Source organism: Musca autumnalis, unplaced genomic scaffold (assembly GCF_047663935.1).
Source record: "Musca autumnalis isolate F117 unplaced genomic scaffold, ASM4766393v1 scaffold_1, whole genome shotgun sequence".
Lineage (NCBI taxonomy): Eukaryota > Metazoa > Arthropoda > Insecta > Diptera > Muscidae > Musca > Musca autumnalis.
The window spans coordinates 120,036,002-120,056,471 of record NW_027411644.1 but is presented as its reverse complement, the minus strand read 5'-3'; the positions used below and the strand labels follow the sequence as shown (position 1 = coordinate 120,056,471).

Genomic DNA, 20,470 nt, shown 5'->3' with positions numbered 1-20,470 from the left:
CTACAATTTTTAACCGAACTAGCTGCAATTTGCCATTTGAGGTTCTCAGTGGTCATGAAACATCTCCACCAAGCATCGTCAACATAGGTCCATGTTTGGGTATAGCCCCCATATAACGGTACCTCCCGATTTTCGGTATTTTGAGAATTTTAACCACAATTTGTAACCGAAATATCTGCAATTTTACATTTGAGGTTCTCAGTGGTCATGAAATATCTCCACCAAACATCGTCAACATAGGTTCATGTTTTGGTACAGCCCCCATATAACGGTACCTCCCAATTTTCGGTATTTTGAGAATTTTAGCTACAATTTTTAACCGAACTAGCTGTAATGATCGGTATTTTGAGAATTTTAGGTACAATTTTGTCTATTCAAAAATAATCGTCAATATAGGTCCATGTTTGGGTATATCCCCCATATAACTGTACCTCCCGATTTTCGGGAATTTTCAGTGGTCACGAAATTTCTTCACTAAAATTCGTCAACATGGGTCCATTTTTGAGGGTCTACATTGTTTTGATGAAACTACCCTCAATTTGACTCTTGAAGTTCCCTGCAGCTATAAAACCTTTCCGCCGAAAAATTTAAAGATAGGTTGACTCTTTGATATAGCCCCGTAGGTGGTACCTTTCACCTAGCTGAACACATTTTTTTAGATTAGATTAGATAACACTGTGCAACAAAATGGAGGTGAAAGTCTGGGGCACGGAAAATTCCTCTTGGGGAAGAAAGGCCTTGGTGAGTATATTATGAACCCCGAAGGACAGATCCGCCGTGAGTCGAACTTCCGCGTTATGGCGTGATGAAATTTTTGTTAGAGACCCTGTGGGCCATCAGGAATTAGCGTTACATCTTTGTTCACTGTTGCTTAAGTGCTCTACAAAAACAACAAACAAAGATATATTACTTATTCATGATGGCTTACAGGGTCTCTTGCAAAAACTTCATCACTCCATAACGCGGAAGTTCGAATCACGGCGCATCTGTCCTTCGGGGTTTTTAATATACACACACCAAGGGCTTTCATCTCCAAAAGGAATTATCTCTGTCCCAACATTTGTGTTCACAGTGTAATTTAAGCAATAGTGGGGGGCAGTAGGAGTCTAACCATTGTCGAAAAGTTGTTCCACCTAAAATTGTAAAAGGACCCTAATTATTCCATTTTAATTAAGACTATTTTATGGTGGAGGGTATAAAAAGTTCGGCCCGGCCGAACTTAACGACTTTTTACTTTTTTTTTTTTTATTAATTTATTTTTTTCATATTTTTACTTATAATTAAATTATTAGCATAAAGGAAGCGAAGCCATGACCATTGAGGTCTTAAGCTTACACAGCTTATCCACAGAGGTCTTAAACTGCACTTCGCTGAAAATGTTTGCCGAAAGAGTAGATCGATGTGGCCCATCTTCGAAGTTGATCGAAATATCAGGAAGGCCAAATTTTGGACCGAATTGCTTGATCTGTTTGAGAATTATCGTGCACTCCAGGCGGCTACCCAGACTAACGGACATAGCTAAGTCGACTCCAAGTTTTCCATGAGGCACATTTTGGCTAACGGCTGAGAGTATAAAAAATGTAGATTGGAAAAAATTGTGTTTATGGATTTTTGCTAAAAGAATGTATACATGTATAGACCTTGGATTTGGCGACATAATTTCATTTTAAAAGAAGTTAAAACTAGGTTCCAGAGTTTCCCTTGTTCCTGATCAATTTATGAGAAGATCCAGAATTTCTATAAGTGAAGTCCGACGATTTGACGCCAAAATTAGTCTATTGACAGATGCAGGATATGACGACAGAATTTGTCATTTACATAACCGCGATTAAGTGCTAGAATTTCTTGATGGATAGACTAACTATTGCTCAGCATTAGTTCTCGGCATTCAGAAATTCTTTGTGATAAGTAGACATCGAATTTTTGCATATTTTTAAAAATTATAATGTTAAGATATTTGAAACTTAAATGTTATGATATTTCTAAGGTTTTCCGTTCCATTCGCTTTCTTTTGGTCGTACCCAAGTGATATCACTGAATTTCATAACATTCACTGTAGTTGGCAATTATTTAATACGCCCATATATGGGATTATTAATATATTCATTGTTTTGACCATATATTAACTGTGACATATTGTCAAAAAAGTTCTAAAAACAAGATAAAATTAAAATAGTAATGAAAATTATTTCATCAGTAGAATAAGTCTAAAATAAGGTTTACATCTTTGCTAAATAAGACATTTTCGCTAACATGAACTTTCAAAATTTTGGTCAGGTGGGCCCCCCCCCGAAATGAAATCCTGGCTACGTCCCTGGTCTCTGTACATACTTTTCTGAAATTTTTCATCATGGCGTCCATTTATAATTATTATTATATTTTATTTTAACATGTCTCTCTTAAACAGCAACGCCCTTATAATTTTTTGTAAGTATTTGTATGTAATGTTTTCCTGTTTTTATAGTTTTATGTCTTTGTTTTTCTTTCTTCAGCTAGAAATCCAGCCGCTTATGTACGTAGAGACTCGGTCCTAAACCTTTGCTAAAATAAAATTATGTACCAAAAAAATTAAGTTTAGATTTTATTGTGTCTTTATTCGTCGCCTTCCTTTGCAAACCTCCAATTTTGTTGGGAAACACAAATTTTGATGTCGTTGCTGATGTTCGACTAAAGTTCATATAACTATACACTATATGCGCAGGATATTATAAGTTGCGTTTTTTTTTGTAACACATCGAAATAATGGTCGTAGACCCACCTTTATATATACCAAAATTAATGTCTGAGTCGATCTGGCTATGTGGGTCCGATATTTTCTAAGTCTGTCCTTTTAAATCTTGTAATCACGCTACAGGTCGCAATTTTGATCGGATCATCGATCGAGAGGAGGAAGTCTAATGAATTGGTGATGGTTGGATAGTATTCACATGTTGGTATGGACAAAAAACTTATGTGGAGTATGCGAATATCTCCGCTTCTACCAGGGGTATACCAAAAGCAGGTTGGCGTCGGGGGTCAAACAACGGAGATATCGCAATAGTAGGTAACAGATCCCATTTTTCAGTTTTATACCCTCACCATAATATGGTGGGTATAATTAAATTTGTCATTACGTTTGTAACACATCGTAATATTCGTCAGAAGTCGATATAACCATGTCCGTCCCCATAGAACGGTACCACCTGATTTTCGGTATTTCCAAGGTTGTGACCAAGAATTACTGAAATTTGGCATTTGTTCATCATTTTCAACCTAAAATATTTACGTCTTCATATAGCCCGCACAGAATGGTAGAATTTCATTTCCAAGGCGGATGTCTCCGCATCCGTTGGACATATTCCAATAAAATAACCTGGTAATGAAATTAGACCGTCTGAGCTTTAAATCAATCAATGCCCAAATATACATATCTGCCTCTATTTGGTACGTTCAAATCAAGAAGACCAGTAAAGGTTTAACCATCTAGGTAAGCCGGTAAGCCTGCCTTTCGACGGGTCGCAGTAAATGTGCTGCTATGCAGCTCTATTTGTTTAAAACTCTGTTGATTACTAATTATTGAGTGTTAAAGTCAATTTTTAGAAGAAATGTGTATCCCAAATGTTGCGACTTACTGTTCCAAACATTCCTTCGAGACAATTCGTAACACAGTAACATCCAACCAATTTGTTTCCATCAGAAAATATCTTCACTTTGATGAGACCACAAAACAAAGAAACGTGGGATATAATGATCTATTCAAAATTCCTCCGTGCCAAAAAGTCAGGTATGCATTGAGGAACAAATGTGTTGTACAAAAATGTTAACAAAATGTCGGTAATATATGCTCGCAAAGCCCCACAATTATGGCATATCCTTTGTGGATGTGATGTTTTTTTTTTTTCAATTATACAAAGAAGCTGGCGATAGCGATATGATTCCTCAAACCCTGGCATTGGAACATCATCCAATATGCTCCTTAAACACTAAATGTCCACCGGGTGACATATTTTTTTAAGGAACAGGAAAGATCGCGTCAGTCAAAAGTATGTAAATTAGAGGGATGCAAGTCCGAATACACAAATGTACTGCTCCAAATATTTAGTAAATATCAACCATTTTGTAGAAAATTAACTTATGTTGAAACTGAGGTATGGTGAGGTACCATAACTTCTGAACGCATTAGGTTAAATAAACTGTTTTAGCCTGATTCACCGATGGGTTTCTTAAAATGATAATTTGAGAACCTGTGGTCGTATTAATGTAAAAAGATAGAAAAAAAGCATTGAAGGAAACGAGTTTTTTTTGTGTTCATTTCCAATTAGTGGCTTTACAACATAATGTAGAACTTAATGCTCAAAGAAGAAGGTAAAGAATACGCTTCAGAGATGAGGTTTCTAATGTAAGATTTTTTAATCTTATAATCTTTTTGCAGAGATAAAACGCGGTGGATATTTATTTTTTATAAAAGTTTATTAATGAGAGAACAAATTCAGAAAAAAATTATACACACGAAGGGGAAAACAATTTGAAGTGAAGAAAAAATATGGTTACAGATAATATGTATTAAGCAGAAAATTCAAACGTATGTTATTGAAAAAAAAATTAAAAAATTACAAAGTTATTTAACAATGGAGTTCAGAGTGTCTCAACACCCCCTCTCAATCACTGCGTTTTAATTGTAGTTCATCTCGAAACTTTACGAACTTGCTAGTATCCAGCGCTTTTGTAAACATATCAGCAACTTGAGATTCTGTTGATATATGTTGAATTTTTATAATCCCTTTAGAAATGTAATCTCGGATGAAGTGCCGCAATTTTGCGCTATACCAATACATCCTTTATTATCTTCATATAGTTTAATAGGCGTATTTTCATTTAGAACTTTTAAATCTAAAAGGATACCCCTTATCCAAAGTGCTTCTGAAACTGCATTACTAAGAGCGACGTATTCCGCTTCGCTGGAAGACGTTGCAACTATTGTTTGTTTCTTACTGCTCCATGATACGGTACAACCAAAAAACTTTGAAAATAAATCCGCTTACAGTTTTACGGTCTGTACTATCTGATGCCCAATCGGCATCTACGTATCCAACAAGTTCTTCAGCACTTAAATTATCTTGATAAACCAAATGGAAGTCTTTAGTTCCTTTAATGTAGCGAACAATTCTTTTTAACTAATTCTCTTTCGAGTTGAGCTGTAAGGCCTTTAGAGATACATTGAAAAATTAGGAGTCTACCGAAGTCCCACGCATCCAACCATTACACTACGTTTCACGGGTGGTAAAGCCGATCTTCAGGTGTATTTGGATGTTGTTGTGGCAGACGAAGGCAAAGCTTGGAAACTAGTATATATATCGCGCTTCATTAGATAAATGCGAAATTATGTCAGTTAATTGAAACTCCAAACTTTTCCTATAGTCTTGCTTGTTAATCCCATTTTTCAATGTTCACAAATACTACGGTAAGTTTTATTCCTACATCATTAATAATTGCTCTTCTATTTTTCTTTTTAACGCCGACCAATGTATATCACCAGGACTGTTTTGAAATCTACCCATATATGATATTTGATAACATATGTCTGGTCGAACACTTAGCATTAAATACATTAAACTTCCCAGCATTTCACGATATGGTTTATCAGTTAAATCTTGGGTTTCTTTTGGTAGAATCAAAGCTTTCTCCATTGGAGTTTTTGTAGGATTGCACACTGTCATTGAAAAATTTTCAAGGAACTTTTCGATGTGATTTCTCTGGTTCAGCTTCATTACGCCCCCAGTGCTGTCATATTCAATCTTCGTTCCCAAGTAATATTGTAAGGGTCCACAATCGGACATTTTGAATGATGCACGCAGATCAGATTTTACCTTTTTTATTGCTTCCAACTCATCTCCTGCAATCAACACATCGTCCACATATAGTAGCAAATTCAGAACAGAATTACCTTGGAACATTGTGTAAAGGCACGAAGATTTCTTGAAACCAAGTTGGAGCAAGAAGTTGTTAATTTTGTCGTTCCAGCATCTTGGGCTCTGTTTAAGTCCATAAAGCGATTTTCGTAATTTACGTACTTGATTTTTAGGAGCATTTAATCCGTCAGGTACTTCCATGAAAATGTCTTCCTTTAAATCTCCGTAAAGAAATGCAGCTTTTACGTCCAGCTGGTGAATGTGCAAATGTATCTTAACGCTTACCGCTAATATTATTCGAATTGTACTAAGTTTCGCTACCGGTGAATACGTTTCTTCATAGTCAATCCCAGTTCTCTGAAGGAAGCCTTTCGCTACAAGCCTAGCTTTATAGCGAACAGGATTACCATTTGCGTTCTCTTTGATACGAAATACCCATTTAGACTTTAATATTTTCTGGTTGTTTGGTCGTGGGACCAAATCCCAAACCCGATTATCTTCAATAGAATCAAGCTCATCCTTCACAGCCCTCATCCAATTTTCTTTATTGGAATCATTCATGATTTCTCCATAAGTTTTAGGTTCCAACATACATTGAGAAATTGCTTTTAACCTTTGACTTCTTCTCGGTTCAGGTTGGGTAGATTTGCCTTCATTTTCGTTGATAGTATTATCTTCGTTATTGGTAGTATTATCTTCATCGATATCGCTATCATTTTCAGCAGAAACCAATTCATCATCGGAACTACCTTCATTATTATTGACATTTTCACCAGGAACGACATTTTCCACACATTAGCAACGGTATCTCTTTCATCCACTTTTGCTCCAGATGTCTTCAATTTCCGTATAAGTTCATCAAAAACCAGTAAATGTTTCTGCAAATCATCACCAGGCTTCATTCTTAAAAGCGCTAACTGCTTCCTTACCAATGTCTGACTTGTAACCGACTTCTTAGCAAATGTATTTTGCAGAGCAGACCACATCTTCTTCGCTGTTTTCTTATCACGAACACATTCCAAATAATCATCTGCTATTAGGCTGATAATAGTTGTCTTAGCCTTTTCATCCTTTTTAGAGAATGATGCAGCTAAATTTGGTTCGGCGGGCGGAGTATTCTCTATGGCATCCAGCAAATCCAACGAATCCAGATACATCCATACTCGATAACTCCAGTTCTCAAAATTAGTACCACGGAATTATAAGATTCGATAAGGCACATTTGCCCGTATGAAAGTGTATATACACCCTCGTTAGCATAAATGCTGAGGGTATAAAAAGGGTATATCAGGAATATGGCCAATTATTTCATATTCCATTTCATAAAAAAAGGATAAATTTTTTTCGCACTACATCAACGATTTTTGATATGTAGGTTAAGAAAAAAATTCCCAGTACGAATCTGGTCGCGAGCCAATTTTTGGTTGTTGCGGACAAAAGTTATGGCGCTTTTATTTCGCTTTTTAAGAAAGAAAATATTATAAAAACGCTAATTATTTTAATGAGCACAATTGTTACAAAAAAGCTCTCTCGAAGTGACTTCAGCGAGTAGATTGCATAATACCTGCAAAATGTTACACAGAATTCGCGGAATGTACATAAAATTGCTAAATTATTGAATATAAGTCTACTTTTTTCAAAATTAGGACCCATTTAGTGGTCATATAATTACATAAAAAATTGTTGTGGATCCAAACTTCACGGCGAATCAAATGAGACTGCAATCATACAGATAGGTGCTATAGTTTGGATGTTACAGCCAAAATAAGCACATATTTTGGTCAAAAAATAATTTTTTGTTTGAAAAAATATTTTTTTCACGTGCATTATGTAGTAGAAAATATTGTAAAAATCTATAGGAATACTTCCTTCATTTTGCTTAAATCTCCCAACAAAATAGACGGATTTTGCTTTATTGACATTCATATTAAAGCTTTCCTATTAGCGAAGCTAATTGTATTGATGAGGATATATGTCAAAGCTTCTGAAATGGAAATAGAGGTCAAATAACCCATTTTTATTTATATGCATTTTAAAATACGTGTAAATCGCGTAATTATCAAAATCATTTTGTCCGCATGTGATTTTCATGTACAGCAAGATCATATCTTTTTAATTTAAATATATTTTTCGAAATTTAAATTGGAGGCTAAGGTGTAGCATCGGCTGCATCCTAGCATTAAAAAACGTATAAAATATCGCTAATTTGCGCAAAGTGCATACAATTTTTGTCCGCATCCGATTTCAATGTCCATTATGAAAATCTACATCGATATATATCTATTTCAAGGCGATCAATTAAGAACCGTGGATGTAGCATCACACACTATTTTTGTAGATCCCTTATCAGTGAAGTTTTCAAAACTCGGTTTCCGCTAAAACGAAGATGCTGCACTAGTTTTTTCATTGCAGTGGAAACGAAGCGCAGAAAACGCGATAAAATACGCGATATTTCCAAAAACAATTTTAGGTGTTTTTCTACTTTGGGCTTTCTTGTAACTCGCGTTTTATTGGATGCATTTTCACGGGGAATGATTTATTGGATCCGGAACGTAAAAAACTAAAACGTGCAATCAAGTACGAGGAAATCGAATGACAATTGTAAAAATTAGGCCCGAAAAATATGTTTTTTACAAAAATGTTCGCACAAAATTTCCGCATTTGGATGTAGATTTCTATGAAGCTGTGCAGACTACATTCACATTAGTCATATCAAATAACTCAGAATTGCAAGTACTACAATCCTATATACGAATGAATGTTTGCGGAATGAAATTAGAAGAAAATTTCAAAAAACACTGTAAATCTGGCTTCAAAATGTCAGCATCATTTAATGGTAGAAGCAGTTCAAATTTTGAAAAGCAATACATTAGTGAGATGATCCTTATTTAGTTTGCTTCTACTTTTACTTTAACAGAAAAATCGAGAGAAGTGTGGTTTTCTCACAAATCGAGAGAAAACAAAAAAAGACATGGTGGCTTCAACCCATTTTTACCCATTTTTTAACATAAATATAGCCACAGCTTCCACACAAATTATCTTTCAAGGCCAATATTTTTTGCCGCGTCCAACAACATTTCATTTTATCCAAAAATATTTAATTTGTACAATATGGAACCGCAAGTCGCGTATTCTAAAACGGTAAACCTTGGCTTCAGCTATGTTAAATTTTCAAAAATATTGGTGATATAAAGCTAAAAGCTTATTACGTAATTGTAGTACTCACAATTTCTTGGGCGTGTAACCTTCAAATTTTTCTAAAAAACCCGTTTTTTGTTGGATTCAAAATTTACAAATGGCATTAAATTTCAGTGGAAACCCGCATAAATTTAGTTTTTTTACGTTCTGAATCTTATATTTAAAAACGTTCCGGAGATATAAGATTCAGAACGTAAAAAAACTAAATTTATGGTTCTTGATGGATCGCACTGAAAGGGCATAATGGTGATCATTGAAATCGGATGCTCATAAAATGCAAATGTACTTTGTGGAAATGATGGGCATTTTACTGGCTTTTGCACCCTAACATCCTACTGATGCTACATCGTGCTCGCCAAATGGAATTTTACAAAGTTTATATCAAACAAAAGTGATCGATTCGCTGTTTTGAAAAATCGGATGCACATCATGTCATTTCCACTATTACGCGGTTTCTGTGACTTTCAAGTGTTGTAATATTTAATTTAACTTTATTTTAATTTTACGTTCCAATTGGAAATCCTTCTGATTAAATATAATGATCTAAAAATTTTGGAAAACTATATTTTGACAAAAATGGCGAAGAACTCAGACCTATAAAACTATAAAAAACTAAAATTAGAATAATATGATTTTTATTTTTCTTCATATTTTCTTCGTATTTTTGCAAATAATATCAATATTATAGCTCCACGCTACACCACTTAGGTATCATTAAATCAATTAAAATTGTCATTACGTTTGTAACACATCGAAATATTCATCGGAGACTCAAAAAGTATATATATTCTTGATCAGGGTGAAATTCTTAGTCGATATAACCATGTCCGTCTGATTGCTGATGTACAGAAACCTATTACTGGATCAGATTTTTTGGATAAATATGGACTACTTATTGATATTAAAAACAAGTAAGAAAAGTCTATAGTCGGACGGAGCCGACCATGGGATACCCTATACCACTATCCCTGGACGATCGCTCTCCACGGAACTTCTTTTCAATGATTGTGAAAATTAAATTATCAAATATCAGAGATGTAATGTATAATACTTATGACCAAAACCAAAAAGTTATCTAGCATGACAAAGACATTTTTGTAGCAGGAAAGGAAAATTTAGTTCACACAAACTAAAATGTATTGAAACCCACTTATGTAGTACTACTACTTCCGTTGTTTAACCGCTACGTTATTGAAATTTTTACCAATTTCACAAAACAGTTTCAGTCCATTTAACCCGCTAAGTATTATCTGATCTTCACGTTGGTTTGTACGCGTTTTCTTCATCATAAACTCTAACTTTGTTTAAAATTTTGCGGGTTATCATTTTGACCTACAGAGCCGCTACAAAATTGGTTAAAATTTCATCCCCTGAACATTTCACGATCATCACCAAAAACTAATCATTTTTATTCTGGCCCGAACCCAACCTCCTTAAAAAATTCGTTACAATCGGTCCATAATTGCGGCCTTAAGCTTGTTTAAAATTTTTAATGGACGGACATACATCGCTTTATCTCGTCGAGATATGAATTTTGGCATACCAAATAAGGGGTCTAGGACGAATATTTCGTGGTGTTACATTAACTTTTGGAGAGACAATATGTAGCATGGGATAAAAATGTGGTTCTCTAAACAGAACCCAATATGCATATATTAGGCAGTAGGCCCGTTATCTAGCACACACTTTATTGCAATTTACATCAGAGTTTTTTTCCATATGTAGGCTACTTTGCGAAATATATATGTCCTCAAGGAATTAAAATATCGACCAAAAATAAATTTTTTATATTTTTCATACAAACGTAATGGTCCATTTCACCCGCTAAAGAATATCAGATCATCATACAAAATTGTAGGCATCTTTTTCGACCTATACTCTTACCCGGTGCAAAATTTCGTGACTATTGATGTATAATTGCGACTTCTAGCGAGTTTATTATTACACTACAAACAAATAACCGAATATATTAGGCTGTAACTCTGTTATCTGATCATGCACACCAACATAATTGGCATCAATTGAAAGGTCGAGCGTTCCACTTTCAATTATATCTCAGTTGTCCGGAATATCACTTCCAGGAATTAAGATATAAGCTGTATATTAAAAATTTTCACAATTTTCACACTAACGTTTTGGTCCATTTAACCCTCTAAATATAATCCGATCGCCATCTCAAATTGCAAGCTTCTCCTTTGTGACATACTCTTACCTTATTTAAAATTACGTGTTGATCGGACTGTTATTGAGACCTACAGAGCCGCTAGAAAATTGGATAAATATTATGTTTTTGGTCCATTTCACCCGCTAAATATTTCACGATCATCACCAATAAGAATAGGGATCTATTCTGATCTGAACCCGACCTCCATACAAAATTTCGTGACGATCGGTCCATAATTGCGGCCTGGAGCGTGTTTACAATTTATAATGGACAGACGGACGGACGGACGGACGGACACACATCTCAAAATCGCTTTATCTCGTCGAGATATGAAGATTGGTATACCACATTGGGGGTCTCCGACGAATATTTCGCGGTGTTACATGAATTTTTACCAAAACAAACTTATAATACCCTTTTCCACATTGTGGTATAGGGTATAAATAGTCTTATAGACCCCCACACCAATCGGAGATGTAGTGGCTCCACAGCAACTGTGCAGGATTACTCAATTAAATGCATATCAAGCGCACCTGAGTATACGTCATTATTTGGACAATTCGACGATTCAACAAAGATCAATTTCAAATCGAAGGCAAAACATTCAGTTCAGCATCACATTAATACAACCAAAGGTCCACCCGTTTACTGCAAACCTAGACCTCTTCCACCTAAAAAATTGCATGTGGTGAAGAAAGAATTCGAGGAAATGATTCGCCTTGGAATATATCGCCCATCAAATAGCAGTTGGGCTAGTCCGCTACATGTGGTGAAGAAACCCAATGGAGAGTGGCGCGCGTGTGGGGACTACCGAGGTTTGAATGCTCGCAGAATTCCAGACCGATACGCAGTTCCACATAATCATGATTTTGGTGCATTGCTTGATGGTAAGATATTTTTTAGCAAGATTGATTTAGTGAAAACTTACCACCATATACCGGTGGCCAAAGAAGATGTGAAGAAGACAGCAACAATAACACCCATAGGGAATCTCGAATATCCCATGATGACATTTGGATTGTGCAACGCTGCACAAACATTTGAGAGATTTATGCACGAGATATCAAAATTCAAATCAAAATATCAAAATTCCAACAAATATACATATATTTTTGTACATTTGGGGTTTTTCGAAGTTTGAAGGGGCATTTTCCAACCAATCCGGATGTGTTTTGCTATATAAAGTTTTATATATTCACCATGGTCCCCAAAATTTAGTTATTCCGAAGATTTTAATCGAATGTGACGGTTATAATTTTAAATTTAGGATGGGCTTAAAAACATTCATTAAAAATGATCGAAATAGAACCACATTTTGTATCTTCTTTAATGAAATATGTTGCTAAAATTCGGGCGGTAGCGTTATGTAGGGACTATACTAAAACATGGGCATTAGGGTGGTTTTAAAAAACCTATATCGGATTTTTATACCCTCCACCATAATATGAAGTGTATAATTAAAATTGTCATTCCGTTTGTAACACATCGAAATATTCATCGGATATAAAGTACATATATTCTTGATCCGTCTGTCCGTCCGTCCGTCTGTTTAAAGCAAGATACAGCTCGCAATTTTTAAGATAGAGCGTTGTAATTTAGTATATACGTTTCTATTACTCCTAGGATTTTTGGCATTGCAAATGGGCTATATCGGTCTACGTTTTGATATAGCTCCCATAGAACGGTACCACCCTATTTTCGGTATTTTAAAGGTTTTAGCCTCATTATAACGCCGAAATAGCTGAAATTTGGTACTTAGTCTTCGTTGGTGGTTACAACTTTCCCTCAGAAATTCTTCGGTATAGGTCCACGCCTTCATATAGCCCCCATGGAACGGTACCTCCATATTTTCGGAATTTTCAATGTTTAGCCACATTATCACACCCAAATGTCTGAAATTTGGTACTTAGTCTTCGGTAGGGGGTATACAACTTTCTCCCAGAAATTTATCGGTATAGGTCCACGCCTTCATATAGCCCCCATAGAACGGTACCATCCGGTTTTCGGTATTTTGAAGGCTGTGGCCACAGCAACCCACCGAAATGGTTGATATTTGGTATTTAGTCTTTTCTGGAGGTAAAAGCCTTTTTGACTGAAATTCGTCGGTATAGGTCCACGTTTCGATATAGCCCTCATAAAACGGTACCTCCCAATTTTGGTAATTCTGAAGGTTGTGACGTCAATATCCCACCGAAAGACTGAAATTTGTTAGTTAGTCTTCCATGAGGTTATAAAATACTCCAGAAGAGAATTATAATTATAGGTCCGCGGGTTCCTATATCCGCCATAGAAGCGTACCTATTTACGGTATTTTGGAGGTTTTACCGAAATATCGGAAATTTGGTATTTAGTCTTCTCTAAGTCTAAAAACTTTCCGCCAGAAATGTGTAGGTATAGATCGACGTTTTGATATAGCCCCCATGGAACGGTGCCTCCCGAATTTCAGTGTTTTGAAGATTAGCCACATTGGTTTACCTTGCTGAACTTGCTGAACATTAGTATTAAGTCTTCTTCATAAACGAAAGGAAACTGATTGTTCCACTTTACTTCAATACAACTCGTGGTGGTATAACAAGTTCGGCCTGGTCGAACTTAACGCCGTTCTTACTTGTTTTAGTTCTCACAGTGTATGGAGCCAGTTGTAAGTTTTTAATATATTTTTTGTAAGTACAAGCGCTATAATTTTAAAACATATGTTTGTAAATCCGTAAAATTTTTTAAGAAATTTGATTTTACGCGAATGCTTTGTGACTTTTCGTAAGTATTTCCATCATCGCAAAGGGTAACAATTTTGTAAACAGTAATAGGATGTATCAGCTTATTTTGTAAAGCCATGATTTTTTAGAATCTTTTCTAATTATAAAAATTAAAACGCATATATCTATTGCGCGCAACGATTTGAAATGACGATTTTTATCTTAATCTATGTATGTACAAAACTCACTGATGTAGTATCAATTTTTTTTTTAATTTTTTTGAAATGGAAAAGACAATTTTTGAAATTTTTCGTGATATATGTTTATGAAACAATGTAATATTTTTCCAAATTTATTTTAAAACAGGGCTATAGTCGAACGGTCCCGACCATTTGATAACCTATACCACTTCCCCTGGGCACTAGTTTTCCGCGAAATTTATTTGTATGATTGCGAAGTCTCCCTTGTTCCTTCGGAGATGTTGTGGGAATACCCAGCAAAAAAAGTCCTCCCAAAATCATGGGTTTCGTAAAGGATTTTTGGCTGCCGTAACTACTCTCAAACCCCCTTTCTTCCCCATTATTTTTACAAGGGCACGTCGCACTCAGTTTGTAGTTATTTTAGGACCACTAGAATAACTAGTTATTCTGTGACCACTAGAAGTTGAAAAGTAAGGTGAAAAAAATTCTATTTTTAGAACAGTTGATGTAGAGAATTTGTTTTTATTTCATCACTCTTCTTACTTTTATTTTACTTTATTTTATTTCGCTGTCTGCCCGAATTGAACCCACGAACCCTCTGATTTCTAGCCAAAGACACTACACACTATGCCACGCACACGAATATTAAGGGTTGCTTAAGAACTTAAATGTGCAGTGCACATGTGCACCACGAACTGTTATTTTTTATTAAAAAATGACTCGCGTGCCTACGGTGAGCGTTGAACACACAACCGTAGGATTTATAGTCGGACACACTCTCACTGTGCCACCGTCGTCATTACTTAGTGAGGAGTAAAGTAAGTAAGTTTACCTTGTAAATTTTTTAAGAAGTAACCCATTACTTTTCAGATTACTTGTAATGCGAAAAGAAGCTTGTTTACATTACTTTGTAAAGGGTTACGTAATGACTACTGGATCCAAATTTTTACTGGGTATATGTATGTATGTATGATTGCGGGACATTATATATTATTTTCATTATTTCGTAATGGACAGATGTACCATTTTGGCTAAACATACATATCAAAAAATTTAAAATTTGTATTAAGAAAGAAAAAGTACCAAACGTATTTAGAAATAGCTTTTGTGACTTTATCCGATTCGATCATTGAAAAAGATCACTATTTCGAGATATTACATTACTATTATTCAAAGGTAGCATAAAAACTTCAAAACCCTGTACAGCATTGTTTACTGCATCAATTTAAAAAAAAAGAAAACTTGGAATTCCTCTATCATAATTTTAATAACTTTCTATCATGGTTGCAAAATTTTGTAGCATGGAAGGTAAACGTAGTTCTTTATAAACAAACCAAAACTATAAAGAAAAACACACTTATATGTCACGGTGAGTTTGAACCAACTTTTAATGGAATGTGCTTACACGTATGAAGTTTATGCGGATTCTGAAACTACAATGTTCATAGATGAAAAAATGAAAGAAAAAAAACAAAAAATCGCCGGAGCGCTTTTTAAATTAATCGCGATCAAAGTTCAAATTTATTTGGTTATTTAGGTTTTCACGATTTTGCTTGGAAACCGCAAGTCCTATTGAAATAGGATTTGAGCAAATGTTGTTGCTTTCACTTTTTCATTGGTTTTACAATTTTTGAGATGAATTTAACCCGTTAAATATTATCTAATCCTCACGTTAAATTGCAAGCTTATTCTGTGTCGTAAACCCAAACCTTACAACATTAAACATTTTGTTTTGGTCTATTTCACCTCCTTAATATTTCACGATCATCGCCACAAATATTAGGTTCTATTCTGGTCTGAACCCGACCTCCATACAAAATTTCGTGAAGATTGGTCCATAATTGCGGCCTGTGGCATGCGTACAATTTTCAATGGACGGACAGACGGGCACACATCTCAAAATCGCTTTATCTCGTCGAGATATGTATTTTGGGGGGTCTACGACGAGTGTGTTACATGCATTTTTCGAAAAACAAACTCGTTGGGTAGGGTATAACAAGTTCATTTATTTTCCCAGAATTAGAGAGTGCAGCTTACATATTCAGCTTCAACGTGGTTTCCAGGCACGCCAATTGAAGCATAGAGCCCCTTTATCAATTTGCGTTATTAACATTTGACAACATTTAATTCCACCAACTCACTAATTTGAAATTCAACTCAGCGAAACATCTAAAAGTTGTGATAAATTTCAAAGTGAGAAGGTGTGGCATTGTCATAGACATGTTTCTATTTCAACACTTTGTCATTTGACTGCTTCCATGGAATCCCGTCAACTGTAGTTTTACTTCGTAGCCTGTTTAAGGAAATCTTGATGACTTTCATTGTAATTTTTGTGGTTAACAGTGTAAAATACGTGACCGTATGTACCATAAACATTGACTTTCATTCCTGTGTTTCCTTGTGAACGTCAACTGCTTTTTGGTTGCAGCATGTACGTACGTCGTTTTTGTAATGTCTCAGAGATTACCTGTTGGTACCGCTCAACAAAAAAAATACAAATTGAAATTTTGACATTTTATTATGTTTAGTCTCTGTTACTATTTACATTTATGTTAGAGTGGGTAAATAAATACGAGTATAAATGTCACAAAGTAAATATATTCAACTTTCTGCGTTGTCGATGTATAGTTTTTGGAAAACGCCTGAATTGAAGACCATAACGACCCATTTGCATTTTTATTTGAGATACATAGGTAGCTAAAAGAGGTTTTTGAAGTCGATTGTAAGCAGACATAAAGCTGAACACAAGCATTAGAACCAGATACATATGTATATGCTACATTACACAGAATGATCAAACACAAATATATGTTAAATATTCAAGTTATCATTGGAGAGGATGAACCTGAGTGGGAGGTAGTCCTTGCGACAGTAGTTGTGTAAGCCTTGCATAACTTTGATCGCACGCTCAAAGCACTGGTTGCTTCAGGCAATGTTGATTGGAGATTCAAAAGCAAATTAAACTAGAATGGCACGAGGGTTCCAGCGTGCCGTGCAGATATTTGGGATCTACTTTACAAAAGAAATCTCACTCTGGACAATTTTGTACAATTGTTTTATCTGTCTTGGTAGTTTTCTATTCAACGACGCATGAGGTCATTGTGTGATTAGGGTCTATATTTAAAGATAAGAAAACTGTCGGCCATAAATTGTGTATTTTTATTACCCACGAAGCATTATGCCTGATGGGTGTATAATGCATTTTTAGGTACATCGTGCATTTTGTGCGTCTATTTATTTTTGTGTTAGATTTTAAGGTATAGTTGAAACAAATAACTAAATAAAGAATGAGTCTCTCTACAACCACGAGGCAAATAACATCTCGCGGCGGTTTCATTTTCTTTTTGTCCAGTTTTCTTGGGTGCACTTGTGATGAGATCGAGGAGTCGTCTCATCATTTGGTGACCCCCGACGAGATAGGCTCGCGGTTTTAAAAAAGAAATTTGTGTAGTTTATTCGTGTTGAGTGAAGTGACGTGTTAGGCTCACATTAAAAAAAAGAAAAGTGTGTTAGTTTACGTGTAGTGTTATAGCGTAATAGGCGCGTAGTCAGAAGTGACTACGTTAGGTTTATTCGTTAGGTTATAGAAAGGCGCACAGTCGAAGCAAAGGATGTGTTAGGCCAATTTTTATAGCTACTAATAAAAAATAAATAAAGTGACAAAAAGTGTATTTCGTGAAAATGAATTTTCAAGATTTCATCCAACATCAAAGGGTGTTGTGCGAATACATTGTTTCGCTTTATTTAGAACTGAGCAAAATTGCTCAGAAAAGTGTAACCAGGGAAACAAGGGAAAAGTTGTTTAAAGTTGGTAGTTCCTTCGCGGAAGCAAGAAGGGATTTTTTAGACAATGATAGGGAGCTCCGTGATATGGGAAAATTTCCATATGAAATGCATAGCATATTCGCCTCAGGTGTGCGGTATGCAATAAAAAAGTTCGACTTCTTAAATAGTCAAGTAAGGATAGATTTTGGGATCGAATCAAAGAAGGATTCGTTAGATACACGAATTCATTCTAGATATAAATATATAGTTGAGATGGACAGATTAAGTCCATTGGAACAGCAGGAAAAAAGAAACATACTGCACCATTCCACCACAATAAAAGGTGGTTTAATAAGAAATTTGGAATATTGTTTGAATGAGTTGGAGACCGAGATAAGGACTGAGTTTCCAAATAGAATATATATCAAGGAAAGATACGATATTGCATCATCAATATTGATGGAATATTTGAGGGAATTTCCTGAAGAAGATGATCTGGTGGAGAATTTCAATTTTTTAAAAACTTGCTACCACATAGTGCGAAGTGGGAACATTCCGAGAATAGCGCCTAAAAGAGTCAGAATTAGGGATTATCTAGTAAAGTTTTCAGGTAGTGTAGGGTCCACTCAGAAAGTTGGTGGGGACACGGAAACTACGGAAACTGAAAATGAAAACGTTCGCGTTGATGTTTCGCGAAAGTTCGAAAGTGTAATAAGTCTACTACGGAAAGAGAATGAGAAGTTGAAGTCCAATTTAGAGCAAAAAATGAAAGCTTACTCAATTGCTGAAGGAAAGGCTCAAGATGAAAAAAGGAGACGTGCTGAGTTGGAAAACAACATTCAGAGTCTGCGTGAAGAACTTGCGTGCAAGGAGCAAAATAATTTTCGAGATATTAATGAAATACGCTCTCGTTGTCAAGTTGAAATAGATGAAATGGACGTTCGCATCTCTAAACAATACGAAGCCAGATTGCAACAGTCTTCGGAAGTGATACGTGAACAATACGAAGAATTACGTGCCTCACGTACACGTATTGATGATTTGAAAAGTTACATCCGAGAATTGGAATCTACAAATGCTGTATTAAATGCCCGCAATTGTGACTTAGAAAAATTGCTCGATAGTGAACGTGCACGTCATGTTGCTGACATTTCCAATATAGAAGCCGACTTTCAACGATGCCGAGATGAAATGTCACAACAACTACAAGAAAGTGCTGTCGACGACAAAGTACTATGTGGCGAACAAGATATAAGCCAAACGGAATATTTTGTAATCAGCAGAGAGAATGGCATACAAATTTCCAAGGGTGATGCTAACGCAAGGGTACAAAACAAAGGAACCAATGAAGTGGGAATCGAGGGTTGGCAAATTAAACGTAAAGACAAGACGTTTTATTGCCCTCACTACGAAAAAATGGATGGCGGTGCCAATATGACGGCCGGCTCTTCCTATGTTACGGGCGCAACACATGAACCACCAACCAATGTTATTATGGTATCACAAAGATGGCAAAGTGCAGATAACATAGAGATATCGCTGAATAATGCCGATGGTGAAGAAGGAAATGATTCCAGAAGTAGTTTTCGAATTTGGTCTGGTTATGATGGTATAATCAATAAAGCAATCACAATTAAAAAGAAATATCCTACCAAACGAAAATGGATATACTATGTAATTCATCGATGGAAGAGAGATCCACGTCCTAGCTGGTTGCTGAAGGTGTTGGGTGCCATCACCTAGATTTAAGTCCTTATAACGTTTTATATTATATTTAGCAGTTCCAAAATGAAATGTAATTGTAATAGTACTAAAATTATTAAGGTTATAAAAAGATAAGATCCATATACATACATACATACATACATACATATAATTGTTAAAAGATTAGGATCTTTTCACGGCGGGGAGTATGGACAATTTTGTACAATTGTTTTATCTGTCTTGGTAGTTTTCTATTCAACGACGCATGAGGTCATTGTGTGATTAGGGTCTATATTTAAAGATAAGAAAACTGTCGGCCATAAATTGTGTATTTTTATTACCCACGAAGCATTATGCCTGCTGGGTGCATAATGCATTTTTAGGTACATCGTGCATTTTGTGCGTCTATTTATTTTTGTGTTTGATTTTAAGGTATAGTTGAAACAAATAACTAAATAAAGAATGAGTCTCTCTACAACCACGAGGCAAATAACATCTCGCGGCGGTTTCATTTTCTTTTTGTCCAGTTTTCTTGGGTGCACTTGTGATGAGATCGAGGAGTCGTCTCATCACACTCCTCTCAGTGAAGTGATGGAAGACACGAGTGCTTCAAGTAGTCTCTCCAGCTGCCTCTTCAAATAATTTATTTTTTACCATTGCTGAAGGTAGCTTTCAATTGAACGTAATTGCTCTTCAAATCCTGCACGAAGAAGTGCTTCTGGGAGGCTAGCGAATCAAATTGCATTTTAGTTTGCATAAGTTGCCCTTAATATACTACCGACATCGATACAGAATTTATTATTTTTGTAAGATTTGCATCTGTAGGCCAATGAATGCATACAAACACTATAGTTC

At 35.6% G+C, this 20,470-nt stretch overlaps 1 protein-coding gene across 1 annotated transcript; it reads left to right on the top strand.

The window, feature by feature from the left end:
• Window positions 1-18,676: 18,676 nt before the first annotated feature.
• Window positions 18,677-19,654, top strand: LOC141399723 (lamin Dm0-like). Its single transcript, XM_073978994.1, has one exon. It carries the CDS (start codon window positions 18,677-18,679, stop codon window positions 19,652-19,654), a length of 978 nt encoding a protein of 325 aa, XP_073835095.1.
• Window positions 19,655-20,470: the final 816 nt, after the last annotated feature.